General features: G+C 37.3%; 1 protein-coding gene and 1 long non-coding RNA gene across 6 annotated transcripts in view; both read left to right on the forward strand.

Annotated features, from left to right (window-relative positions):
- Positions 1-26,473, forward strand: part of scn8aa (sodium channel, voltage gated, type VIII, alpha subunit a) — a 58,300-nt gene that overhangs the window by 24,037 nt on the left and 7,790 nt on the right. For all 5 annotated transcript variants that reach the window (XM_065285665.1, XM_065285667.1, XM_065285663.1 and 2 more), the window contains exons 13-21: positions 754-889; positions 1,002-1,240; positions 4,398-4,571; positions 4,650-5,006; positions 5,187-5,657; positions 6,010-6,127; positions 8,233-8,387; positions 13,686-13,859; positions 21,265-21,387. In XM_065285665.1, coding sequence (XP_065141737.1) covers positions 754-889; positions 1,002-1,240; positions 4,398-4,571; positions 4,650-5,006; positions 5,187-5,657; positions 6,010-6,127; positions 8,233-8,387; positions 13,686-13,859; positions 21,265-21,387 — 1,947 coding nt within the window. The remainder of the gene's footprint in view (positions 1-753; positions 890-1,001; positions 1,241-4,397; positions 4,572-4,649; positions 5,007-5,186; positions 5,658-6,009; positions 6,128-8,232; positions 8,388-13,685; positions 13,860-21,264; positions 21,388-26,473) is intronic.
- LOC135775456 (uncharacterized) lies at positions 14,635-21,253 on the forward strand. The gene is made up of 3 exons (XR_010543882.2): positions 14,635-18,726; positions 19,255-19,367; positions 20,767-21,253. It is a non-coding gene; the product is annotated as an uncharacterized lncRNA (long non-coding RNA).

Below are 26,473 nucleotides of genomic sequence, written 5' to 3' on the forward strand. Positions count from 1 at the left end.
CTCCTTGCCTCTTTCTCTCTGTTTGGCTCTTTCTGATGCATTGGTGTAATGGCTCACTTGAGTTTGCTCTAAAATTCTCCCCCTTTCAATTTGGAGGACTGGAATCAAAGCCTGTGTGAAATGCTGCCCTGCCATGCCAGTTTGAAATTAACAAATAGATCTGACTAAATATACAATCTGAACTAATATATCTTTGATCCAATATAGTTAGCATGGTAGTCTGCCAACTGTATCAATCATATTGAGGTCTTTTATAGCTATAATATCTTCAGCATGAGGTTTAAGGGATCATGGTATTTATGATTTTCCTACTGTATCTTGACTTCTTTGACTGAATGCATGCTGATGCATGCTTACTGGATCTCCTAAAAACTGGAGATGCAGGGGCTTCATATGAGAGGAGGGGAACAGAGGACAATGGTTGATTTATAATGTGATCAAGATAAAAAGTGCATATCACTGAACTCGTATTGGGTTTCAGCATTATGGAGAAATGCTAAATGCCCTTGCAAATCGGTTTTGCTATTTTAGTAGTTTTAACAACATATTGTGTGTTAATTATGTAAGAGTAAAAGCAAACCCCATCAATCTCTGCCCCATCTTGTCTCCTGTGAGAGCCCAGCATGTCTCTGCCTTTATGCATTCAAATGAAAATGGTAGACCAAATAAAATGTGACTTCTAACTAGCATCCTTCTAACTACAGTGTTATACAGTGATAGGTCTGTTTAACCTCATTATTTTCCTCATGACAGCCAACGACTGATGTTGAAATTAGAAAGAAACTATCCGGCTCTCTAATGGTTTCCGTGGAGCAACTTAATGCATCGTTCGGCCGCCAAGAGCGAGCCAACAGCGTCATGAGCGCTGTAACCAACACATTGGTTGAGGGTATGTTCACATTTTTTAACTTAAAGATTCTCTCGCCTTAAAAAAAAAAAGGAAATCAGTTTCCATGGTTACCATAATTTTATCCTTGACTATGTGTCTGTTCGTACTCTAGAACTGGAAGAGTCTCAAAGGAAATGTCCACCGTGCTGGTACAAGTTTGCCAACATCTTCCTTATTTGGGAATGCGGCCCTGTTTGGAGGAAGATTAAGGAGATAGTGAATCTGATCGTATTTGACCCGTTTGTGGACTTGGCCATCACCATTTGCATTGTGCTCAATACCCTCTTCATGGCCATGGAGCATTACCCTATGACGAGTAAATTTGAACATGTGCTGAGTGTTGGAAACCTGGTAAGGATTTTATACAGAGCTTAAAATATTTGTCTTTTCTAGTCTTTCAATTGACATATCTAAAAATTGTCTCCCTTGCTCATGGCAATTTTTTTCTAGTCTCTATAGGGATGTTGGTAAGAACATACAATGCCATTTTATGCTTGTTGTAGAGACGGTGCTAAAGCAGTTTTAGTGTGGCACGGCAAAGCCAGCATAAATATTTCATGTAGTCTAATAGAAGAGCAGCTTCAAAAGGGGTGGCAGTTTCACTGTTTTGAAGCTCGAAACCTATGCAATTTTCTATTTGCATATTTATGAGTGTAAATAATGCTGCTCTGTATCTGCATGCCATTAGGGCTGGGTGATTCAGCAAATATTCATACCGTAATATATTATAATTATATTGCTGGTGAACAGAAAATAATTACCAGTTATATTGTTCAATAGAAATTACAATAATTAAAGGTACACTCCACATTTTTAAAAGTAGGCTCATTTTCCAGCTCCCCTAGAGTTAAACATTAGATTTTTACCTTTTTGGAATCCATTCAGCTGATCTCTGGGTCTGGGGCTACCACTTTTAGCATAGCTTAGCATAATCCATTGAATCTGATTAGACCATTAGCATCGTGCTCAAAAATGAGTTTTGATCATAAACAGTAAAAGAAATGGACACAGCGACCCCGTTGGATTCAACGGAGACAAGTGAAGCCAATTAGAAGCGCACACTTCCGGGGGGTCGAGCGTACTGCGCAGACTCAAACTGAGCTTGGTGACGTGAGCAACCTGTCTGACAATTGTAAGTCTTCTAATAGCTGTGCCAAGAAAAATCTGAATCACCCACAGAATCTTGCAGAAATGGCGAGCGTGAACAGGAGTACATTTTGTATTAAGTATATTTAGTATTCTGATTAATTACTTTGTCATTTTGTATAATATTTATTTATTTTAAAGTTTAACGCCAGTACGCCATATTCTACATGCGCTTCTCCTCCTGTCCATACGGTAATTTCTCTACTGTGCGACAGAGAGTCGCGTGGTTATGACGCAATCGTTAGCATAGTTTTACTAAAACTGCTTCTACTGGGCCATAACGTAAGATACAAGGTAATGGAGCCTTTTATACATTTTTGTGTTTCTTTAGAAATAATTGATGCACAAATTGAGTCTTTAAACGCCTCAGATGTAAAGTTATTCACTGTCAAAGTGACGCCAAAATAAATGGGAGTCAATGGAATGCTAAGAGCAGGTGGGGGTCCGCTAGCTAATGGCGGTGCCCAGGGCTGCTTCAATCAAATATGAAACCCTGCCCCCCTGGTTTTGATACTGTATTTTTCCTATTTAAAACTTGACTCTTCTGTAGTTACATTGTGTACTAAGACCGACAGAAAATTAAAAGTTGTGATTTTCTAGGCCTATATGTCTAGGAACTATACTCTCATTCTGGCGTAATAATTAACTCTTTCACCAGCAGCGTTTTAAAAAAAAGTTGCCAGCCAGCGCCAGCGGTTTTTATGATTTTCACCAAAGTTTAATGCCTTCCAGAAAATGTTCTTCCTTAAATATATAAACATACAATATACCAAATGAAAGAACAGACCCTCTGCTTTCAAACAAAAAAACCCGTTTCATCCTACCTTCAGTGGTTCTTTTGTAATCAGCTTTTGAATATGGGTAGGTTTCTGCAAAAACACCACATTTTGAGCAAAAAGCAGAGATAATTCCATTTTTGTGACGGACTTTTCATAGAGATCCCATTCAGAGCGATCTTTAAAACAGACACGGACATGCAGCCGCTTGCCATAGGGCAATACTTCTGGGTTTAAAAAGTTGCGGAAGGGCCACCTGGTGGATAATAGCGGTATTGCGGAAAGAAAATCTCGTCATTGGCGGGGAAGTGTTTTCTCTCAATTGACAAGATATCTCGTCAATGGCGGTGAAAGAGTTAAGACAGCAGGCGCAATGATATTACGCAGTGCCCGAAAAATAGTCCCCTTGGTAATGGTCAATAGCAGGGGACTATTTTCAGGCAGTGCTCAATAACTCTTTGGTCATTTTTAAGTGTGATGCTAACGGTCTAATCAGATTCAATGGATTGTGCTAAGCTATGCTAAAAAGTGCTAGCGCTAGACCCGGAGATCAGCTGAATGGATTCTAAAATGGAAAAATCAATTGTTTAACTCTAGGGGAGCTGGAAAATGAGCCTATTTTCAAAAAAGTGGAGTGTCCCTTTAAATACAATTGTAGAGAGAAACCATTTGAAAAAACATGCATTATTTTCTATCAGACATGTGACCCTGTCTGTAAATCTCATCACATTTCAGTCGTTGATTTCAAGTTCATCTTTGACACGGCCTTACTCGATGTTAAAGATATCAAGGTTATATTATCACAGAATGTTCTTTACATTATGTAGGATGATTTTATATAAATCACAAAAAATTACTTTAGCTGTGTTTTCACAGACTGGCTCACATATATTCCTAATTGCTTTTAAGTCTGTCTATACTGTAAGTCTACCTTGTCATGCCGCAAATCTTGTTTATTCAAGTCACATATATTGTGCACATTCTTGGCCTCTCTCAATGAAAATTCTGCTTATGTGGTGGCATAATAAGACAAGTATTTACATAGCTTCAGTGCACTCGTGAATGCCCTGTTGTCATGGTAGCAGGTGCATACTCAATGGGATAGACCCATACATGAGCAACATGAGTCATATTCTGTGGCTGTGCAGACACGTTGCAGGCCACTTGGAGTCAAGGCCACCTTGAGCCCTCCCCATGTTCACCAACATTGAGGGTGATTAAACGCACCGTTCAACTGTGACAGAGCGAAATGATCGTTTTGACACTTTGTCACATAGTAGCGGGGTGATTTGTGGTGAGTTATTGCAAATACCTGTAGACCAGAATTTTGTCATGATAGACAAGTGCAATGTCAGTACTGTATTAAAGAAAGAACGGGTGCACATTAGATCAAATGCAATCCTTGTAACATTTTTAGTTTATCGGTTGAGTTGGTCAAATCTGATTGCTTTTACAATTTAGTTTGGCACAAATGCCAACGTTTCAAATATCCTCCCGTCAAATACCAAAAGGGTTAACACATAGTTTGAAAAGTGGACAGATCTTCAGACAGATATAATGATTTGGAATTTGCATTTCTTTCCTAGGTGTTTACTGGTATCTTCACTGCCGAAATGTTTGCCAAACTGGTTGCAATGGACCCTTACTACTACTTCCAAGAGGGCTGGAACATCTTTGATGGCTTCATTGTGAGCTTGAGTTTGATGGAGTTGGGCTTGGCCAACGTGGAAGGTCTTTCTGTGCTGAGATCCTTCAGATTGGTAAACATTTTTGTAAATGTAAAAAAAATAAGATTTTGTTTGTATGGACCATAAACATCTTATTTTGCTTCTCTTTAGCTGAGAGTGTTCAAGCTGGCTAAGTCATGGCCCACACTTAACATGCTGATTAAGATCATTGGAAACTCAGTGGGCGCTTTGGGAAACCTGACCTTGGTGTTGGCCATCATTGTCTTCATCTTTGCTGTGGTGGGCATGCAGCTGTTTGGGAAGAGCTACAAGGACTGTGTGTGTAAGATCGCTAGAGATTGTGAGCTTCCTCGCTGGCACATGAACGACTTCTTTCACTCTTTCCTGATCGTCTTCCGGGTACTGTGTGGTGAGTGGATCGAGACCATGTGGGACTGTATGGAGGTGGCCGGACAAGGCATGTGTCTCATTGTCTTCATGATGGTCATGGTTATAGGGAACTTGGTGGTAAGTAAAATTACTTTAAGAAAATGGTTGACTACTTACCTGCTTTCATTACCTTGCTTTGAGCATGCTTTCGAGGGAACTCGCGAGTCATTTTAAAACAACTGATTGTTTTATATGTAAGCCATGTAAATACCCTTTAAGAAACGCAACTTAACCCAATTACGGTTTCTCGCTGATCAGGTCTTGAACTTGTTTCTTGCCTTGCTGCTGAGCTCGTTCAGTGCCGACAACCTTGCGGCTTCCGATGACGACGGCGAGATGAACAACCTGCAGATCGCAGTTATTCGCATTCATAAGGGAATAGCATGGGTGAAGGCCAAAGTACGAGAAGTGGTGAACATCGTCCTCAGGAGGAAGGCCACAGAGGAGGCCAAGCCGCTGGACGACATGTATGACAGGAAACTCAACTGCATTGCCAATCACACTGGTGTGGACATCAGCCGTGACCTGGACTATCAGAAGAACGGCAACGGCACTACTAGCGGCATTGGTAGTAGCGTGGGCAAATACATGATTGATGATGACCACATGTCCTTCATCCACAACCCCAACCTGACTGTGTGCGTTCCAATTGCTGTGGGAGAGTCAGACTTTGAAAATCTCAACACGGAAGATTTCAGCAGCGAGTCTGAAGCTGAAGGCAGCAAAGAAGTGAGTGTGAAACAGAGGTGATTTTGTGATGTACAGAGCTTTTAGGTTTTAACCTAGTTGCTACTGAGTGAAACTTAATCCTTTGCGGCTATTGATTCAACCGTAAATGTTCATTGATTTTAAACAGATCTATTTGCTATTTTTGTTGCATGATATTGATACGTATGCAGTAGGGTCTAGTGTACTGTGTCAAAGTGGTGCTCAAATGTATGTAGGATTTTTGCACATGCTTGTTGTTTCATTCTTTAGAAACCAAACACTTTTGACCTTTCTCTCTCTCGCTCTCTCTCTCTCTCTCTCTCTCTCTCTCTCTCTCTCTCTCTCTCTCTCTCTTCTATCTTTCTTTCATTAGTTGGATGATATCAGCTCATCAGAAGGCAGCACCATAGATATTAAACCAGAGGTGGAAGAAGCAGTGGTAGTGGAGGCAGTAGAAGAGTATGTGGACCCTGAAGCTTGCTGGACTGAAGGTGAGACAGTAAAGGAGCTTCGTACATTTAGTTTTGAATTTTAATATGTGACCTCGGACCACATGATAAGGGATTTTTTATTCATCATCTGAAAGTTGGAAAAAAATAGGACAATATTTGGCCAAGATACTGGAATTTAAGTGTGCAAAAAAATGTAAATATTGAGACAATTACATTTTTGTCCAAATATAGTCCTTAGCAACAGCATCCACTCACAAAAATAATGTTTAGATTTATTTATGCTAGTAAATTTACAAAATATCTTCATGGAACATAATATTTACATAATATCCTAATGATTTTTGGCATAAGGGTCAAAGATGTGACGTAAAATATTTTGTGTCCGTATGGTTCAATTAAATGTAAAGGGTTAAAATTTCAAAATAAATTAGCAGAATATTTGCATACATTCTCTTTTTTGAGGACCAAGTCTAAAATTTCTGGTTTTATTTCATTTAGAAAGATAATTGCAAAAATGTCAATGTGGTGTAACCGGTCTGTGTCAATTGGTGTAACTGGTATTTTTTAAATGAAAATATAAATATATTCATAAAAAAATGTGGAATACAATATAATTATCTAGTTTAGTGTAATATGATTTTTTTTACATAGATTTTTACATAATTTGTCAAAGATTATTTATAAAACAGAGCTGTTTTCAGCATATCTCAGGACAAATATTACAAAAAATTTACATTTAGAAATAACTAATGAAATGATATTTTAAAATTAATTTTTTTTGCCATCAAGTGGATAAAAGATTTAATATTTCTCATTCTTTGGCGCAATTGGCAGTTACACCATTTTACATTTTCAGGTCCATTCAGTATTAAAGGTATAGCGGAAGATTTTCCCGAATTATTAAAAGAACAGCCCCTCCATATTTTTTAAAAAATGCACACGCAACACTCTCCCTCCTCCTGAGAGGGAACGCCTGTTAAACGCGTGCAAGAGACCGAGAGAGAGCATGCATGAGCTCAGTTCTTCTCTTCGCTCTGTTTACAAGTTGCTGTCGGCATGTTTACCGTGTCTGTGTTGTTCGTGACTCGTGCCAGGGCTAGCATCGCTAATCATAGCTTACATCAACTTTTACTAGCAGTGATTTTAAATGGATTTCTCCAAATAGCATGACAAAATGTACCTTTCCAGTAGAAACTTCGCGTGGGAATCCCAACCTGTCCTTTTAGTTCACGCCAGCGGCCAGCGTGTGAAATAGTCTCCCATAAACACTCTGGTCTTGTTTCTTTCTTTATAGTCCTTTCTCTTCTTGTCATACAATTCGTAGACACGTTTTCTCTTGCGACCCTCAGACATTTTGAAAAAAAAACAGTGAGAATGCGACCTTCAATCAATGGTTGAAACCGTAGCACAACACACATACATGTGAAAGTGCGCATGTGCAGAAACGAACCTAGAGGCGAGCACGTACGACAGTTATACGTCAACATATAATCAGAATGATTGACATCTGGGATGACCAATAATAGAGGTGATCCACCCGGAAAACGAAAATGTTCCGCTATACCTTTAACTTAAAACATAAAAATTATGCAAATGTAATTTTTATTGCATAAAATTAACATAAATACACTATGTGCATTGAAATAAACCTGATGCGTGCTTTTTTAAAACGATTTTTGAATTTCTCATCTTGCCAAATCGTTTCTGTCACTGACCCATAAATGAAAAATCTAAAATTTTGACCCATACAATGTATTGTTGGCTATTGCTACAAATATGTGACCTGGTTTTGTGGTCTAGGGTCACACTCAGTATTACTAAATTATATTGCAACATTATACTCTTGCTTATTAATGTAAATACATTTTACAGTATTACAACTTACCAGACATTGCCTATTGATTTGTTTTGGGCAATAAGAAAATGTTGAAATAAATTAAGTTTCATTCTGTTTCATTCAGGTCATTCAAAAATATATTTTTTTAAGTACTGAGATCACTAAATTAAATGAACTATAAAGAAAGATGATGTTAAAATTAAAAGTAATTCTTGAAACTTTTGCCATATTCTCCATTTCTGTCTGGATCTGTATTTCTATTTATCTGTTTAATTAAAGTTGTGTTTAATAATGTGCTGTTTTGCAGCTTGTATTGCTCGCTACAAGTGTTGTGATGTGCCCATCACCGAAGGCTGGGGCAAGTACTGGTGGTTCCTCAGAAAAACCTGCTATCTCATTGTGGAGCACAACTGGTTTGAGACCATCATCATCTTTATGATTCTCCTCAGTAGTGGAGCACTGGTGAGAATATATACATGCACAGCTTTCTTATTAGGTTTATAAGATATGTGATCCAGTCTGTGAAAACCCAGCTAAAGTATTTTGTGATTTTCTACATTAAAACATCCCACATAATTTAAAGATATTCTGTGAAAATATATCCGTAATATCATTTAAATAATTCGCATAATTCAAATACTGTGTGGTGAGATTCTCCCGTTGATGTCGTCATTGGAGGGAAAGCCCCGCCCACCAGCGGTTGCGAGTGTTGTGCCTTTGCGTCTCCACTAAAGAGGTCTTCGCACACTTGATCTGCACGTCAGGGGAGAGTTTATAGCTGGTGCCCATTGCGATTTCAAACATGACTTTAATCTGTTTTATTTACGTTGTTTTCGTGATCTGTCTCTTCCGTGTTATAGACCAATAAAAGCCCATTGCGGAGGGTTCATTTAGTGATTGACAGCACAACGCGACTCTTTTCCCTTCCCAGATTTACAATATAAGCATAAAACATGTTGTTTTATCTGTTTCTCTGAAGATTATAAAGAAGATGAGGATTAACGCATTGCAAGAGAGAAAGGGAGTGATTGACAGCACAACACGACTGTATTCCCCTCAATATTATACAGTATAAGCAACATGCTGTGTATGTGATTTTTAGGATAAAAATACGATTTCATATCATTTTTAGTTTAAGCTAGATTTTGTGTTATAGATCATTTAAACATGCTTTTGTGGTTTGGTCATGAAGTAAACTTCTGACAACAGTGTCTGTGGAAGTTTATTTTCTTGTAAAATGCTAAATCATTGTCACTGTTTTTAAACATTAACTATAAAGCACGTGAAGGCAGCATGAGACCTGAGCTATATGTCTTTATTTTTATATCACAATGCTAATTCATAAATATGCATTTAATATGCACAATACAGTCGGATGATTGATCGGTTCAAACATATAAGGCTGAACACCGCTACGGACTTGTTGCGTGAGATTCCCCTGCTTTGTTGTGGCGTTTTGCTGCAGAAACTCCGCCCTCCAGCACCAGGTCATTTGCATTTAAAGGGACACACACAAAAACAACACATTTTGCTCGCACCTAAAAAGTGACAATTTTAAAATGCTATAATAAATTATTTGTGGAATTTGTTGAGCTTAAAGGAAAACACCAGAGTTTTTTAATATTTAACTATGTTCTTTCTAGGGATGCTAAACAATTAATCGTGATAAATCGTTAGCAGAATAAAAGTTTTTGTTTACATCACATATGTGTGTAAACTGTGTATAATAAATATGTATATATATATATAAATATGAACACATTCATGTATAATTTTAAGAATTTTTTTTTATATATTAAGTATTTATATTTATATATAATATAAATTATACATAAATATACAAATGTATATACACATGTAAACATTTCTAAAACATATACATGCATGTGTGTACATTTATTTATACAAAGTTATTATACACAGTTCACACACATATATGATGTAAACAAAAACTTTTATTCTGCTAACGATTAATCGCGATTAATTGTTAAGCATCCCTAGTTCTTACCTCAACTTAGGCAAATTAATCTTTTTTCAATCCGTGCACTTTTAATCTTTGTACAGCGCCTTGTGAATGTGTTAGCATTTAGCCTAGCCCCATTTATTCCTATGGCTCCAAACAGGGATGAATTTATAAGCCACAAAACACTTCCATGTTTTCCCTATTTAAAGACTGTTACATGAGTAGTTACACGAGTAAAAATACAAATGGCACAAAATGAAATTTTTGTCTGGAGCCATAGGAATGAATGGGCCTAGGCTAAATGCTAACACATTCACAAAGCGCTGTACAAAGATTAAAAGTGCATGCATTGAAAAAATATGGGTATGTATTAATTCATCTAAGTTAAGGTAAGAACATAGTAAAATATTGAAAAACGGTGGTGTTTTCCTTTAAACTTTACATACACATTCTGGAGACACCGAAGGATTTCTACATCTTGTAAACTAGGGCACAATAGGTGAAATCAATGTGAAATTAATAAGTGAAATTGAACTTTTATTAGATTATAAGACTTTTACCTGGATTTCACAGACAGGATAACATATAGAGGGGTTGCAAGTTTACAAACATTGCAGGGTGCGCGCGCAACCAAGGGGCAGAAAGACCGATTGGTGAGCTGATCTGCTACTGCAACAACCTTAATTATTGAAGCGTTCTTTAATGTTTGTACATAAATAAGACTTGATTTTAGTTGTATCTGTTTTTCTGTCTTTATTTTTGCAGTGTTACTGTGATACATGTATGAATTATAATTTTATAATTATAATGCTAGTAACGTAATAGTCGCATCTACTGGTATGTTAACATCAGGCACCCAGCACTGACTCTGTTGGTACTATTTTCCACGCAAAAATTCCTTGGCATTTTGACTTACAGACACCGCTACTAGCATACAACACAATGCACGTCTCTTCTTTCTGCCCCTCGGTTGCGCGCGCAACCAGTTAGTGACGTCGCCGTGCAACCCGTCTATACAGTCAAAAAAAAAAATGGTCAAAAAGTTGTCCCTAGCCCTACCCTTTCAGGAATTACGTTTTTGCACCTTAAAAGTTCATGTAAGTACCTAAGAGGTACATATTGGTACCAAAAAGTGCATGTTAGTACCTCAAAGGAAACATACTGGTACCAGATTAGGACCTTTTTAAGACATTTAGGACCGTCGTAGGACCCTTTTTTCTATGATAATAGAAAATCATAATCATAATGATGAGGTAACATATGTAAATAAATCACAATGTAAGTGCATGTTTGTGCTAGAACCATGTTAATGTTTGGGTATTTATTAATTTTCACTACTAAAATTACTGGTTACACTTTATTTTACGTGGTCATTGTTACAGTGTAATTATATATTTAAGTTCTAAGTAATAATCATCAACAACATGTACTTACTATAGGGTTGGGGTTTGGACTATGGTTTGGTTTAAGATAAGTTGCATGTAATTATGCATAATTACCTGTTATTACTACAATAATTACATGTAACATGTGTAACAAAGACACTGTAAAATAAAGTGTAACCAAATTACTTAAAGCTCATGCCAGTGATGCCACCTTTTTATTTCCATGAATCCCATCCAATTATAAGGTTTATTTGTTATAGCTGGGATTTTTTTCTGTGTAGACAGTAGTATATAATGTGAAGGTGCAGTACAAACAGGAATTGTAGCATGTAGCGATCTGAGTCCAGAACTGTATTGCTGGGTGACGTGATTAATGGGCTGTACCATTCATCCAAGTGGGGATCTATTTCTGGCGCTGGAAATGTTCCTCACTTTGGCAGTGCTAATGTTGGCAGAAAAAGAAGCGTAATAGAATCAGGGACCTTGCCTTATGCTATTGCTTTTTGAAAGCCGACACTGCTTGTGTTTTAACGGAATTATTGCACAAAGACACCTTGCCTTCTGTTCAGTTGCTTCACTGTAAACCATGTTTTTCCTCCTCTTGCTTTATTTAGAATCGGTTATAGAATGTTATTGTAGGGCTGGAGAAAAATATTAATTCTCCAAAACAATATTAATTCGGGAATTCACTGAATTGATTCAAAATGTGCATGCTCTACGACGCATGTCGACCTGAAGAGATTTGGAAGCATCTCATATTCAAATGCAGTGATGGTAAAGATGAGGTTGACTTTTTTGTATCTTGCATTTTCAATAGAAGGGTTTTATGGGCATGGTTTGAGTATTGAAAACTGTTTTATTTCTTATACATGTTTCAGGTTTGCACATTTACAATGTTTTAGTTTGTTTACTGAAATGTGCATTGTTCAAAATGTGCACCTTTTGTGCATTATTGAATCGAACCAAAATTGAATCAAATTAAAAACACGTAAACAAGAATTGCAATCAAATTGTTAGCAATACCCAGCTTTATAATACTGTTCATGAATATATACTTAAAGGTGCAGTGTGTAAATTTTAGGAAGATGTCTTGACAGAAATGCAATATAATATACATAACTATATTTGCAATTGTGTATAAAGACATACATAATGAAATGTTATGTTTTATTACCTTAGAATGAGCCGTTTTTATCTGCATACACTGCGGGTCCCTTTACATGGAAGTCGCCATTTTATGCCACCATGTGTCTACAGTTGCCCAAAATGGACATGGCGCTCTACAGAACGCGTCTCTAAAGACGACATGTTTGTCCTGTGCAGGCTACCATAGCAACTTTATCTGTTTCGAAAGGGAGGGATGAGCGGGAACTGAGCCATTGGTTGCAATTCACAACCTCACCGCTAGATGCGGCTAACATCTACACACTGCACCTTTAAAAAATATATATTTATTTCAGACTCAGCTTTGTTGAGAAGCAAGCCCTTAACAAAAGAAACAAATACTTATGTCCACCATCTTTTAAAGCCCTTAGTAGAAATTTAGTGGAAGGTGGACCTAAAAACCCACCAAGTCTTGCATCATTTATTCACACAAGCTAAACCTAGTTTACTTAAGGAATTATGCAAATCAGGTCAATAATTTTGTGCTTTTATAAATAATGTGCAACTCTATTTAAATACAATTGAAACATGTTTACACTGCAAATAAGGAAAATATCTGAATATAAATACTTATGGTGCAGCACTTATTCAGCATATATAGCACCTGCAAGGTTAAACTAGTTTGTGGGTGGTTGTTAAAGGGACACTCCACTTTCTTTGAAAATATTCTCATTTTCTAGCTCCCCTAGAGTTAAATATTAGATTTTACCGTTTTGGAGGAGGTGCAATGATATTACGCAATGCCCGAAAATAGTCTCCTGCTATTGAAAGTTACCAAGGGGACTATTTTTGGCTGCTGCGTAATATCATTGCGCCTCCTGAAGCCATGTTACGGCAACAAAGTCCTTGATTGTTACGCCAGAATGAGAGTATAGTTCCTAAACATATCGGCCTAGAAAATCACAACTTTAAATTTTCTGTCAGTCTTAGTACACGGTGTAACTATAGAAGAGTCAAGTTTTAAATAGGAAAAATATCGAAACTCTTTTGTTATATTTTTGCGCGATGCTAATGGTCTAATCAGATTCAAAGGATTATGCTAAGCTATGCTAAAAGTGGTACCGCCAGAGCTGGAGATCGGCTGAATGGATTCCAAAATGGTAAAAAGCAAATATTTAACTCTATGGGAGCTGGAAAATGAGCATATTATCAAAAAACGTTGAGTGTTCCTTTAAATGAGACATATTTTTTGGCTTAAATACCATGCACTAAAGCAATGGTAATGTAAACACATGCTGTCTGCTGCAGGCCTTTGAGGATGTGAACATTGAACAGAGGAAAACTATCCGGATCATCCTGGAGTATGCTGACAAGGTCTTCACCTACATCTTCATACTAGAGATGTTGTTGAAATGGGTGGCCTATGGTTTTTACAAGTACTTCACCAATGCTTGGTGCTGGCTGGATTTCTTCATTGTTGACGTAAGTTTGCTTCAATTTTGCTATGTTTGTTGTCAGGCCTGCACATGCATGTTTTGTTTATGGGTACAATCCTGCAAAAAAGAACTGACTAGTGATTGATTAGGTATATTGTATTAAAGTAAATGGCACAATGCACAAAATTAAAGTAACACATTTGATGTTAAATTTACTCTAGTCTATAGACAACACATTTTAACATATTTCCAAATTAGCTATAAATTGGTAAAGGCAGATTATGGTTAAGATTATGAAAGCATTTTTTTAGACTTGGAGGTTTGTTAAGTGATTATTTTCTTTCTTTTAATTGTATGAAGACAATAATGTTTGCAGTGTTTGCTGAAAGTGAGTTTTAAAGGGGTCATGACATGTGATTATTTTATTATGTCCTCTGAGGTGTAGCTTACTTATTAAGATTTTTAAATGGAAAATGTAAGTAATTATAACCTTTTCCCACTGTGTTTTTCATCCCCTGATTGAAACCGATTTGCGTGTTCGGCCTGGCTCTGTGTCCCGCCCCTTTCTATGATTGACAGACTTCATGCTTAAATGCTTTCGTTATTGATAAGAACGGAGTTTTAAACAATGAAACTTGACAGATGTATAAATGATACCAAGACCTTTTATATGTCAATATATGAAGACAAAATTGATTCCTAATGTCATGACCCCTTTAAAAATAGTTAAAAGGGTAGAAAAACTAGTTTAAGCTGTCATTTATAAAGGAAATTGATGTAGGAGGTGATGAGAAGACAAGACAAGTACCATCTTGTAGATGTATTATGATATAGTCAAGGGCAAACAGGATAAAGAACAGGATGGTCCCTTTTATAAACAAGATGTGAATGTGTTGGGCTGGACTCAAATGGGATCTTTCATATGAAGATGCAGTGTTATGGTATGCAGGGGTGAAAAGAAAAACTATCTGTGCCTAACCTTAATATATATGCTTTTGTAATACTGTAAATTATTTGTTTCTAAATTGTGTTATTTCTTACAATTACATCATTTCTTTACAATCTATCACCCATGCATAGCCATGCAAAAGTGTTTTATTTCCGTGTGACACTGAGATGCTTGAATATTCAATGTAAGTAAATATATACTGGTTATACAACAGTATCATGCTTGAATTCTTTCATATGAAAAATATTTTGTTTAATTACAGTAATAGCAATTTGTTGTGTATGGAAGTAGACTGAAGACGTATGGCATATGCAGTAACAGACATCACATATCACATAGAGTAAGTGTTTGCCAAAGACTTGCCAAAACCAGTATATCAATAGTGAAGATTATTGACATGATATTCAAGCATTTCTCAGTCCTTAAGGAACCTTGTTTTGAATATTTGTACATAATCGTATAATGTCTTATGTTGTTTGAACAATTAGATATGTGTAGCCTCTGACCTCCTTTTATTTTTTACCCTTGTAGTTGGAGTCACCAAGTGTAAATTGCATTTTAAAATCCATTACAATTAAGAATGTAATTGGTTATTCAATTGTCACAAAGTCAAACTTTAGATTTATATGGATATGGATGTAGTATTTGGAAATCTATTGCCTAAATTTGCCTAAATGATAAAAATGCTCACACTTGGACTCCAAACTAAAGGATTCAGAATAATGTTGTATGGATGTGCTTCTCTCATGATACGTGGAGGACATGTTACAAGTGGAGTGATCATGTCAAGAAGCAAATCATCTGTGTTTTTCTTCTGACCTTATTCCTGAACTAACAACCTTTAAGCAGAATTCACACTGTAAATGAAATATCCTGATATAACCTGTTTAATTGAATGAAATGTAGTTGCATACACAGTCCTCTCATCTAATATGATGTTTTATAAATGTAACAAGAAGAGAACATTTGCCCACATTTATATCCACATGCAATTTGTTCTTAAGCTTCAAAAAGCGAATAAATTGCCTTTTATTTTGCATTTCTGTAGGCTAGCACAACAAAACCTAAAAAAAAATGCATGCAACTATACAATATACAGGTGCTGCTATATAATTCTATAATTATACAGTAAAGTATTTAAATTACAGCTAATGCTTTGTACCATTGCACTTTTAAAGAGTGGTTTATTTTTCGGCAAACTGCAGTAATGCCACAGTAAAAAATTTAAAGATGAAAAGCAGCATTAGTCAACATCCGATTTTGAGTGGAATGCATCTAAAAAGGTTTCTTTGGACTATGGTCCATCATGTACCCACCCTGTGTCCACCCTTCATCCTCCCAGCTGTAGTTCTGTAGACAGCTGTTGTTCTGTGTGAATGTGGTTTAATTCCAGTTGAAAGTGAGAATCCTTATGCCCTATTCCCGCTGAAGGGCAGAGCACTCGAAGCATTTTCCTTTCATATTCGGCCATTTGGTACACAAAGACATTACTGTTACTTTTATTAATTAAGAAAACTTATGCCAATACACTCTAAAAATGCTGCAGCGTTGCATCAAAAAGGGACGAACCCAGCCTGTTTGGTTGTAATTTAACCTATGCTGGGTTGATTTAACCCATTGCTGAATCAAACATAAACATTTTCTGGGTTAATCTAACCCATCGGTAGTGTTGGGTGATATGCCCAATTTTGAGATCGTCAGCCTGTGAGATTGGCGATACACGATAGTATTCATTTTTTACTCGTTATGACAAGACACTTGATTGGTGGACAAAAAAGAACAAGAGCAACACTGTCATGACCGCAACCTTCTTAAAACTAATGGCATTATTCAGAGTATTTTTATTTATTATTAATGACTGTAAAAACATGCACCTGCGCACACACACGCGCGCGCACATACAAACAATTCAATGCATTTGTTTAGTGCTGTTGCAGAAGGCTACATGTGTCAAGCAGTTCTCAGCTTTTTAAACACATCGGTCCAGCGGAATGCTTTTTATATTTTTAACACAATAATATTTTAAACATGAGGGGTGTATTGCTACAACTCCTTGAAATGCATATCATAAACAGGATTACTACCTAATGATCTGACGTTGGACAGAGCGCAGCTCTCTGCACGTACGCGAGAGTGAGAGAGGGATAGTTTGCCTCTGCTCGCATGAAATGCATTAAACTGAACAAATACATAAGGATTACTACTTTAGTTTATGTTTAGACTTCGGACAGATGCGAGAGCGAGTGCATGTGAAACAGAGAGAAGCGCAGCTGCTCATGACGCGCTGGATTTATTTCAGGTGCAAGTCCAAGACACGCGCTTTAAGTGCAGGTGCGTGCAAGAAAGAATCCTCTCTCTACAAGCTCTCCACGTAAAGTGAAGCCCTCAAACCCTCATGCGAGGAAAAGCATGTAATGTGCATGTTAATGTAAAACTCAGATGATAATAATAATAACCATTCGTCAACTATCGTCATGACTATCACCATGAAATCCTGCCATTGGCGATATGTCTGAAATCCTGCCAATACTATTGTCTATCGGCACAACCCTACCCATCGGCTGGACTCGGTCCCTTTTTGACCCAACGCTGGGTAAATAATAACCCAGCATTTTTTAAAGTGCAGCTGTTATGGTTGCTTGCTTTAGTATCATGTATAATTCCTCCCAGGGTCTTAAATGTATATTTTTTCAACCTTGCCTAAACTGACTTTTCACATGATGTTTGTTAACTCATTCCCCGCCAGCCATTATTGAAAAGTTGCCCACCAGCAATTTTTTGTGATTTTCACAAAAGTTTCACAAAATGCCTGCAAGGAAAATTTTCTTCAAAAAATATATAAACATACAAATATATCAAATGAAAGAACTGACCTTTGCTTTAAAATAAACAATTAAACAAACAAACTAAACAGGTAAAAAGTTTCATCCTATCTATATTTTTTTTTCTCTGCTTATAAACTCTTAAATATGGGTATTTTTCTTAAAAAATATTTTTTTTTTAGCAAAAAGCTGAAATAATTGCATTTTTGTGAAGGAATTTTGTTAGAGATCAGATTATCAAAACATACACAGAGTTTAAAATTGGTAAATAAAGTTTTGGCTTCAGTTTTTTCATAAATTGGGTAAGTGTGTCATCTAGTAGATAATTGCAGTATTGCAGATTAACATACAAATCCATCAGGAACATTTTTAATGCAAATGTTTTCTCTTAATTAACAAGATAACTCATCAATGGCGGGAAAAGAGTTAAATTATTATACACTGACTCTAAAGATGCTGGGTTATTTCCAAGCCAGTGTTGGGTCAAAAAGGGACAAACACAGCCCATTGGGTTGTAATTTAACCTATGCTGCTTTGTTTCAACCCATAATGCTGGGTTGATTTAACCCATAATGCTGGGTTGATTTAACCCATAATGCTGGGTTGTTTTTAACCATTGTTGGGTCAAATATAAAAAATTTCTGGGTTAATTTAACCCAACAGCTGGGTTTGTCCTTTTTGACTCAACACTGGCTTAAAAATAACCCAGCATTTTTTAGAGTGTATGTAACAAATATATTGTCTAAATAGGTAATATTTAGGCCCCAGTTTAAAATCCCAGCTATGATAAATAAATTATGGGTTTTATTTATGATCACATAACCCCTGCAGGGTCATGTGCTCATAAATGTCAAAAGAATGTCCTTGAAGTGACCGTCATATGACAACCTTGTAGAAACACCCTTCGTGCCAGAAATCTTTTGCTCACTTTCGACTGGAATGACCCAATGAATAGCCTTCCCTTCTCACAGCGCCTTTCAAGGGCGCAAAAAGTCCATTTGGAATTCTTCCCTCCCGGGGTGCTGGACTAACATTCTTGGTAGATGAGAAAGGTTCAGTCCTCCCTCCCCCATTTACACCTGCTCTTCCCTCCCTTGAGGTTGGTGCTGAGATGTGTTGATGTTGAGGACATACAGCAGTCGGTGAGTGGTCCTCCTGGTATCTGCTGTGTTGATGCTCTGTTTCTCCACTGTTCTTTGCTTTTACGGGTGTGATGCACCAAACGGCTTTCACAAGGAGCCTGCATCATATCCAGCATGTGTGTGTGTGTGTTTGTGCATATTTATGTACTGTAATTGTGCCATTGTTCCCTATAGTCTGTGTCACCGTATATATCTGTTCCATCACCCATACAGTTTATTATTTGATTACTCATATTTCTAGTTTTGGTAAACATTGAGGGAGTGTGTGCGTTAAGATCCATTCAAAAAAATCTTTATTTTTCTATACATTATTATATAACTATTAATTTGAGGATAAAGGTCTACAGTGGTCATACAGTACAATACTTAAAGCATTGATCACTTATTAATTATTCTGCGTATGAATGACAAGCATTGGTCATTTTTTATTATGTTTTGAATCTTTTCAATTTCATTTGACTATTTTATTTATTTATTTATTTTCTCCATTTGGTCACAGCCACACATCTCATTGACCTTGCCTTGCAGAGCGAGAGTGCTGACAGATGAAGAAAGCTGTCACTGAGGGGCCATCTCAGCCGACTCAGGGGGCCCCGGGGCCTCCATAAAGGGGTGCTTGTGGGTTCCAACTGAGGCTAAAGGTGACAATTACCCCTAAAGATCAGATGATCTGTAGATGAAGGAGAAAGCTTTATTACATGATATACTTAAAAAAAAAAAAAGTAAATATGTGAAACTATTTTGACAGTTTTATTGTTTACAATAAAATGTAAAGGCATATTTCACCCCAAAATGAATAATTTGCTATCATTTACTCACCCGTATGTTGTTCCAAACAAGTATGAATTTCATATTCTGTGAAAAACTAAAGAAGACATTTTGAAGAATGTACTGGTCATTTTTCTAAGCACAGTTTTATTTAATAGGTACCCTAGTTTTCAGGCTCCAGAATTACTGAGGGGACATGGAGCAAAAATTAACTAAAGTTTAGTTTCGCATGCGCACGTGACACTATCGCGCACTAACGTTAAACTTTCACGTGCGTGCGCGAAAGATAAACTACCTCGTTTAGTTTCGCATACTCACGTGAAACTATCGCATACGCACGTGAAACTTTCGCTTACACGTGCGCACGCGATAGTTTCACGTGCCCGCACGAATGTTTCACACGTGAGCACATGAAACTAAACTTTAGATTTTTTTACTCCAATGTCCCCTTAGGGGCTCGTAACAGAATAAATGGTTAGTACATTAAAAAGAATGTATGAAAATTAAGAAATTATTTTAGAAATTCATACAGGTTAGGAATGACATGAAAGTGAGAAAATTAAAACATTAAAAATTATACATTTTTTGGGCGTGAACTATTCCTCAAAGATCCGACAATTACAAAGATTTCACTGCCACTTAATCATGGATTGTACTGTTTGAAATCTCGGTTTAAATAAGTTATCACAACCTGGACTGTCCACAGATCCATTCAGAATAAAGCTTTCACCTTTAATAGAAATCTCCCCTCTGTGAGTTGGTTAGCTTTCAGTGTTGTGGACTTTTGCTGTGTTTTATCAAGTCTTCGTCAGTGGCTGGTTAAAGATGTGAAGGTCTGTTTGTATTTACCTTTATAAGGAGGCTCAAGCCTGGTCTCTCGAAAGCACTGCCTGACCATCGACATTTAATTCCTTGAATAATACATATCAGCTCTGAAAGTCATTCTTGGTTGGCCATGGGTTTCTTTTAAATCAATTTTTCATCGACAGCTGACACATACGGTATAATCAATACGATTTTCTAGACATGGTCCAATGTGACCTCTCTGCACGTATACTCCATGTGTCTATGAAGGTTGTTTCCTTTTCCACGCTGTTTTCAATGGCATTTAGAGATTGACCAGGGCTTGAGCTCCCACAAAGTTGTCCTTTCAGTGCTGTCCAGTGTCTTTTACTATTGCGATCCCATAATGTTACTGTGATACTTTAAACTGTACAATATGACTTGCAATCTGGCATATATGTACATGTTTACCTGTATTTCTTCTCGCAGGTCCCATTAGTTTGTGTGTCTTAAATTATATGGGATTTAATGCTTCAGCCGAGAACGTCAAGGAGAGGCAATGTTAAAAGGGCAAGGGTAAGGTTCTTGCAGTATGTTGGGGTTTTTGATGCATCTGCAGGGGTCCCCTAATGCTCTACATCGCCCATATGTTTTGTCTGTTGTTCTGTCTCTTTCAAACCACAACGTTTTTCCACAGGTGTAAAGAAGCGAGATTCAAAAACTAACCGAGAGCGAAATCCCAGGTTTTTCCTGTGCTTCTAAACCCTTATCTGTACCTGTAACCAATACTAAACATGAGTCTCTCTCTCTCCTTCTTGGGGCTATATACATGTATAAATGCAGTGTTATATATGTATATACCCATCCAAACTGTTGTGTATGTGTTTCAACCAACGTTCCAGGAGCTCTAAAGAGGCCTTCTCTTCCTCAAGAGCTTTCTCCCGTCTAACAGTATGGATCCTGTTTTGCTTCTCTGTTTCTGTGTAGGTGTCTATAGTCAGCCTTATAGCTAATGCGCTGGGCTACTCCGATCTAGGGCCCATTAAATCACTCAGGACACTAAGGGCCCTGAGACCCCTCAGAGCATTGTCACGTTTTGAAGGGATGAGGGTAAGATACAAAGCTATAGAGCTGATCTCTCTGCATGCCCATTCAGCAGTTACAGCATGCTAGAACTGATGGAAAAAACAAACAAACAAAAAACCAGCAAGGACTACCAAACCCATACATGGGAAAAAATAAAAAAAGACAGCCACCAATGAAAAGGACTCTTCCTTTTCATGCACACCTCTTCTGTACATGTGTTTAATGATTCAGTCATGACGCAGCTGAGATAAATATGACGTGAAATGCATCGCTTTGGAATGCAGGTGTTACCTGATTTAACAGAAATCGGGTGCAGCATGACTATTAGTGACTATTAGTTAACTGTCTTACAGAAAGGCGAATGTATCAAAGCTGCCTCATTGCAATTAATAACTTTACAAATTGGCATTTGAGAAAAATAGCATGGAAACGATTTGGAAAACAAACGCAACACCATTCAAATCCCTTCTCATTTCACACGGCATTTGATCTGCGATTGGCTGTCCATTTGGCCTTGATTCTCAACTTGTGCTTTCGATGGAGAGCTCGTCCCCTTCCTTCCATTTCCCCTCTGTTACACTGACCATGTCTCTCAGAGAACAACCAGGAGCACTAACACTTTACTACACCGCATACGCAGCATACTCACATAATCTTTAAAGACAAAGAACGCAATTTTGAAAAACTGACACTTTGCTAAGCTCCACCCTACTTTACAAGTTACTGTTGCTCACTCAGACAAGCTTTACATCAAATAGGGTATTCGCAAGAACAGTATGCTCTTAAGTTAAATAATAATAAGTAAAATATACAAAATTGTTAAAAAAGATGGACGACGCCCGTTCGCTCTCTTTCATTGCTGAAAAGTGAAGCCGCCAGTGTTCCAATACGGCGCTGACATCTTGGGTCTTGAGTCTGCGCAGAAGCGATTTCGGGACCAGTCCTGCGCAGTAGTGAGCAGGAAGTAAAGCCGTGAAATCAAGGCCCCGCCCCGCTTTCGCAGAATGCACATATCACAGCTGTCAATCATGACGTCACACCATCATTTTTATAGCATTCAATAACTAACTAAAAACAAACTTATTTTAAAAACAAACACTTGAATTTACATCATCTTGATAAAAACTACAGTAAATGACAGAAACCAGATTTGGAAAAAAGATAATTGAAATGTAATTAAATTGTTTAGTTGGTCTCAAGTCCCATTGAATAACATGGGGGGTTTATGACCTATACTGGGACCAGTCACTGGGGGGGGGGGCGATCGAGACGTTTTGGCTTCACTTTTCAGGGCTTGTGCGGCACGCTTGGTGCAGTGTGTAAATTTTAGTGAAATGTTTAGAGAAGCTACAGTAGCCGCCCCAGTACAAAAAAAAAAATACAAAACTAGTGACAAAACGCGCTGTGCAGAGCAGTTCGTCCGATTAGGGCTACTGTAAAAGCATGGCGGCACAAAATGGCAACTTTTATGTAGGGGACCCGCGGAGTATGTAGATAAAAACATCTCATTGTAGGGTAATAAACACATAACACTTCATTATGCAAGATCTTTATACACCCCTGATAATATAGTTATGTATAATAAATTGCATTTCTGTCATTGGATACTTCTAAAAGTTACACACTGCACCTTTAAAAAATAACTTTAATTGGTAAAAATTTCTGACTTTAAGTGAAAAATGTAAGTGTAGAAAGCTTAAAAAATGAGTTTTTTCAAAGTAATGTTTCTTAGTACTGTACTTTTTAAGATTAAATGGATAAAGAAGTAAAGTGTGTATGCTCTCTTGGTACTTTATATCACAATTTTATTATAAGTGCCCCAGCAGCAATGTTAATTATATTGTTTAATGTAATTGTTTAATAGGAAAAAAAACTATTTCAAACTATCTAAATATACAGAATTTCCACAGAAATGGATTTAAGAAAGAGCTAAATTTTGTCTGATTTTCCAGACAGCAACAGTTTAAAGGGAAAACACCACAGTTTTTCAATATTTTACTATGTTCTTACCTCGACTTAGACAAGTTAATACAAACCTATCTTTTTTCAATGCATGCACTTCACCTCGGCGTGCAATAACATCATCACTCCTGACTTCAGAAGTTTAATGCTATGTACACAACAAGTGCGTGGCATTGCGTTACTCGCTCTACATTACTCACGGTATTTAACATTGTGTCATGCAAAAAAAGACGCGTTTGGCAAATAGCGTGTGTTTTCGCAGTAAACGTGCCGCCCATATCGAGTAATTTGCATCGCCCCACGCGAGGATGCGTCTGATTGCGTCTTTGCATTGACTTTCTATATAATCTACTTGCGCAAAAAGTTGTACTCGCGTCTGGTGCAAGCCCACGGTAAGTAAGGGATAATGTAGAGGCAGCCGGTAGTTATTGGGAAATAAGCCCCGACAGTGTGATCAGGACCCGACGCGAAGCGGAGGGTCTTGTATCACACTGAAGGGGCTTATTTCCCAATAACTACCGGCTGCCTCTACATTATCCCGCTTATTACACGGCTACTTGCCACATAAGAAAAAAAACTGGACAGGAATATGAATTTGAAACATTTTATTGGCATATTGTTTTAAATTAACATTTTTATCCTTCCGCGAAACTTTGCACAGATGCATAAAATGATCGTAATACCTTATTAAGATCCTCTGCTTCATACTTGTCTCCATTTTTTCTCTTTTAGTCAGTCTTTGAGAAGTTTTAATGCCCATTCTGTATTTTTTTGTGTGTTGGCTTCGTAGCTGTCATGCTCTATTTTGTCAAGTTCAGTCTCAGTAAGCTCTCTGTGTCTTGTCGTGGTTGTCGAGTGTTTGTCACAAGATGGCGCCAAACAGACAGTAATCTTTATTGATCTTTATTGGCGCGGAGCGATTTTACTGGTACAAGTAGTCCGGCCATGCGTTATTATTTTGGAGCGGTTATTATTCGAAAAGAACGAACCTGCAAATGTCTCAACTGACCAATCAGAATCAAGCATTCCAGAGAGCCGTGTAATAAGTAATGTTACTGCGCGCCGAGGTCGAAGTGCTGCAAACTAAGTGCTCTTCCACCATACAATATAGTTCTCATTTTTTATCCGCTTACCAAATCGCCACGTTTTGTTTTGTGCCACCATTCTTACTCTTGTAACTACTCATGTAACAGTCTTTAAATAGGGAAAACATGGAAGTGTTTGGTGGCTTCTAAATTCCTTCCTGTTTGGATCCTAAGGAATGAAAGGGGCTAGACTAAATGCTAACACATTCACAACGCACTGTACAAAGATTAAGTGCACGCATTAAAAGAAGATAGGTGTATTAATTCGTCTAAGTTGAGGTAAGAACATAGTAAAATATTGAAAAACTGTGGTGTTTTCCTTTAAGACGGGGCTTAGCGAAAAGTCGAAGAGTAAAGGAAAAGTGCTGTTTTCAAAAGCAACAATATCATCACAATAATCATAAGAACAACAATGTCATGCACAGTGCTGAAAATTGCAACATCGGCGGTTAGCAAGCGGTCATCTATCATCATCCCGTTAATAAATTCAAACAAAGATACCAAGTAATTTTCCCCTTTAAATAGTTGCATCTGGTTGTTGTCATCTTCAGTCTCTCTTACCTGTGGATTAGTTGCCCCGAGCTTCTTTTCCCTCCCTACACCTCCTTCCCTGTCCCTCATCAGCAGCACTGTGCAGCCCCGTCCTCCCTCCTTCTCCCCCTTCCTCCTTTCATTTCACATTGTCCACTTCAGCCCATCTGGCCCCGCGCTGCCCAGCCCAGAGCAGTGTTGAGGAGCCAACCCTGCCGGAGGCTCAGTCACCTCACCTCTCTTTGCTTGTCTAGGATTTGCACATGGGACTGTAAAACCAAAACCTCATATGCACATGATTGTGGGTGTGAGAGGGAAATATTTTCTAAGCTTCTGTATCTCTCTGTGATTCCCAGCCTTTAGTCACGTTGAGTGGATGATATGTCATAAATATTTGAATTGTTTACTGTCAGTGGATCTAGTCAACACAGAAGCTTAGGAAATATGCAAGACAGTCTTTTGATACTGAAAAAATAGCAATGAGTGAGAGGTTTGTGCTACAGTAGTTTTTACTAAAAACAGTATGAAAGATATTATGTGCCTTCACACTGCTGTTATGACTGCCTGGTTTCAAACAAGACCCAAAAATGACACACAAGATTTCTAAATTAAAGGCTTAAAATTGAACTTTAGCCCTATCAGGGGTCCTTAAAACAAGCTTTGGAGACCTGTGACACAGCAAGTCTCCTTTATATTTATACCCTTGAGGTACAAACAAGTACCTTTGAGTACTAATATACACCATTTAGGTACAAAGGTGTGCTTTTTTTTAGAGTATTTAGGGTATTTTATTTTAAGCCTCATTATTGTAGTAATCTTTCATATTCTTAATACTTAAGTAATGTATTTAGATTACACTAAAGCTTGCATTTGTCATTTTTGGGTATCGAAACTGTTTCCATAGATTTGTTTTAATGAAATGTACCTATTATTGGATTCACAAGGGTGTGTGAAAATAATTTTTTATGTGACCTGTAGCTTCACATAAATCAAAGTACAAAGCGAACAAGTTTCTGAGTTCTGACCCTAGTTAATAATCAACTTTAATGTTCATTAACTGATATGCTGTTTTGTAAAAATTAAAAAAGTTACAAATGAATAAATGACTTGACATGGAGACACAACAGTGGAGAGATGGGATGTTGTAAACAGCTTAAACTATTTACCATGTGCATTTGTCACGTTTAATGGTTACATTAGCAAATACAAGGGTACACAGCAAGATTTGCCTTCTTCGTTAATTCTAATCTAGTTTATCTTTATCAGAAAATACTAAAGCAGGTATTTTGTAAGGACACAAATCTCTCCACTTTGCTGCATCTCCTTTCACCTTATTTATTGATTCTTGAGATTGCACTAAGATGTCATGTAACACGCATGTTCTGTTCAATTGCCAATGCACATTATGCACTTACAAAAGCCATTTTCCCTCACTTTAATATCTGTGTCGATTCTCACACAAATATTTTATGTCTATGTGACATTAAGTAGTCGTAGTCTCTATTGAAAAATGGGCAGTGATTCTCTTGACA

The sequence above is a fragment of the Paramisgurnus dabryanus genome, chromosome 21 (genome assembly GCF_030506205.2).
Source record: "Paramisgurnus dabryanus chromosome 21, PD_genome_1.1, whole genome shotgun sequence".
NCBI lineage: Eukaryota > Metazoa > Chordata > Actinopteri > Cypriniformes > Cobitidae > Paramisgurnus > Paramisgurnus dabryanus.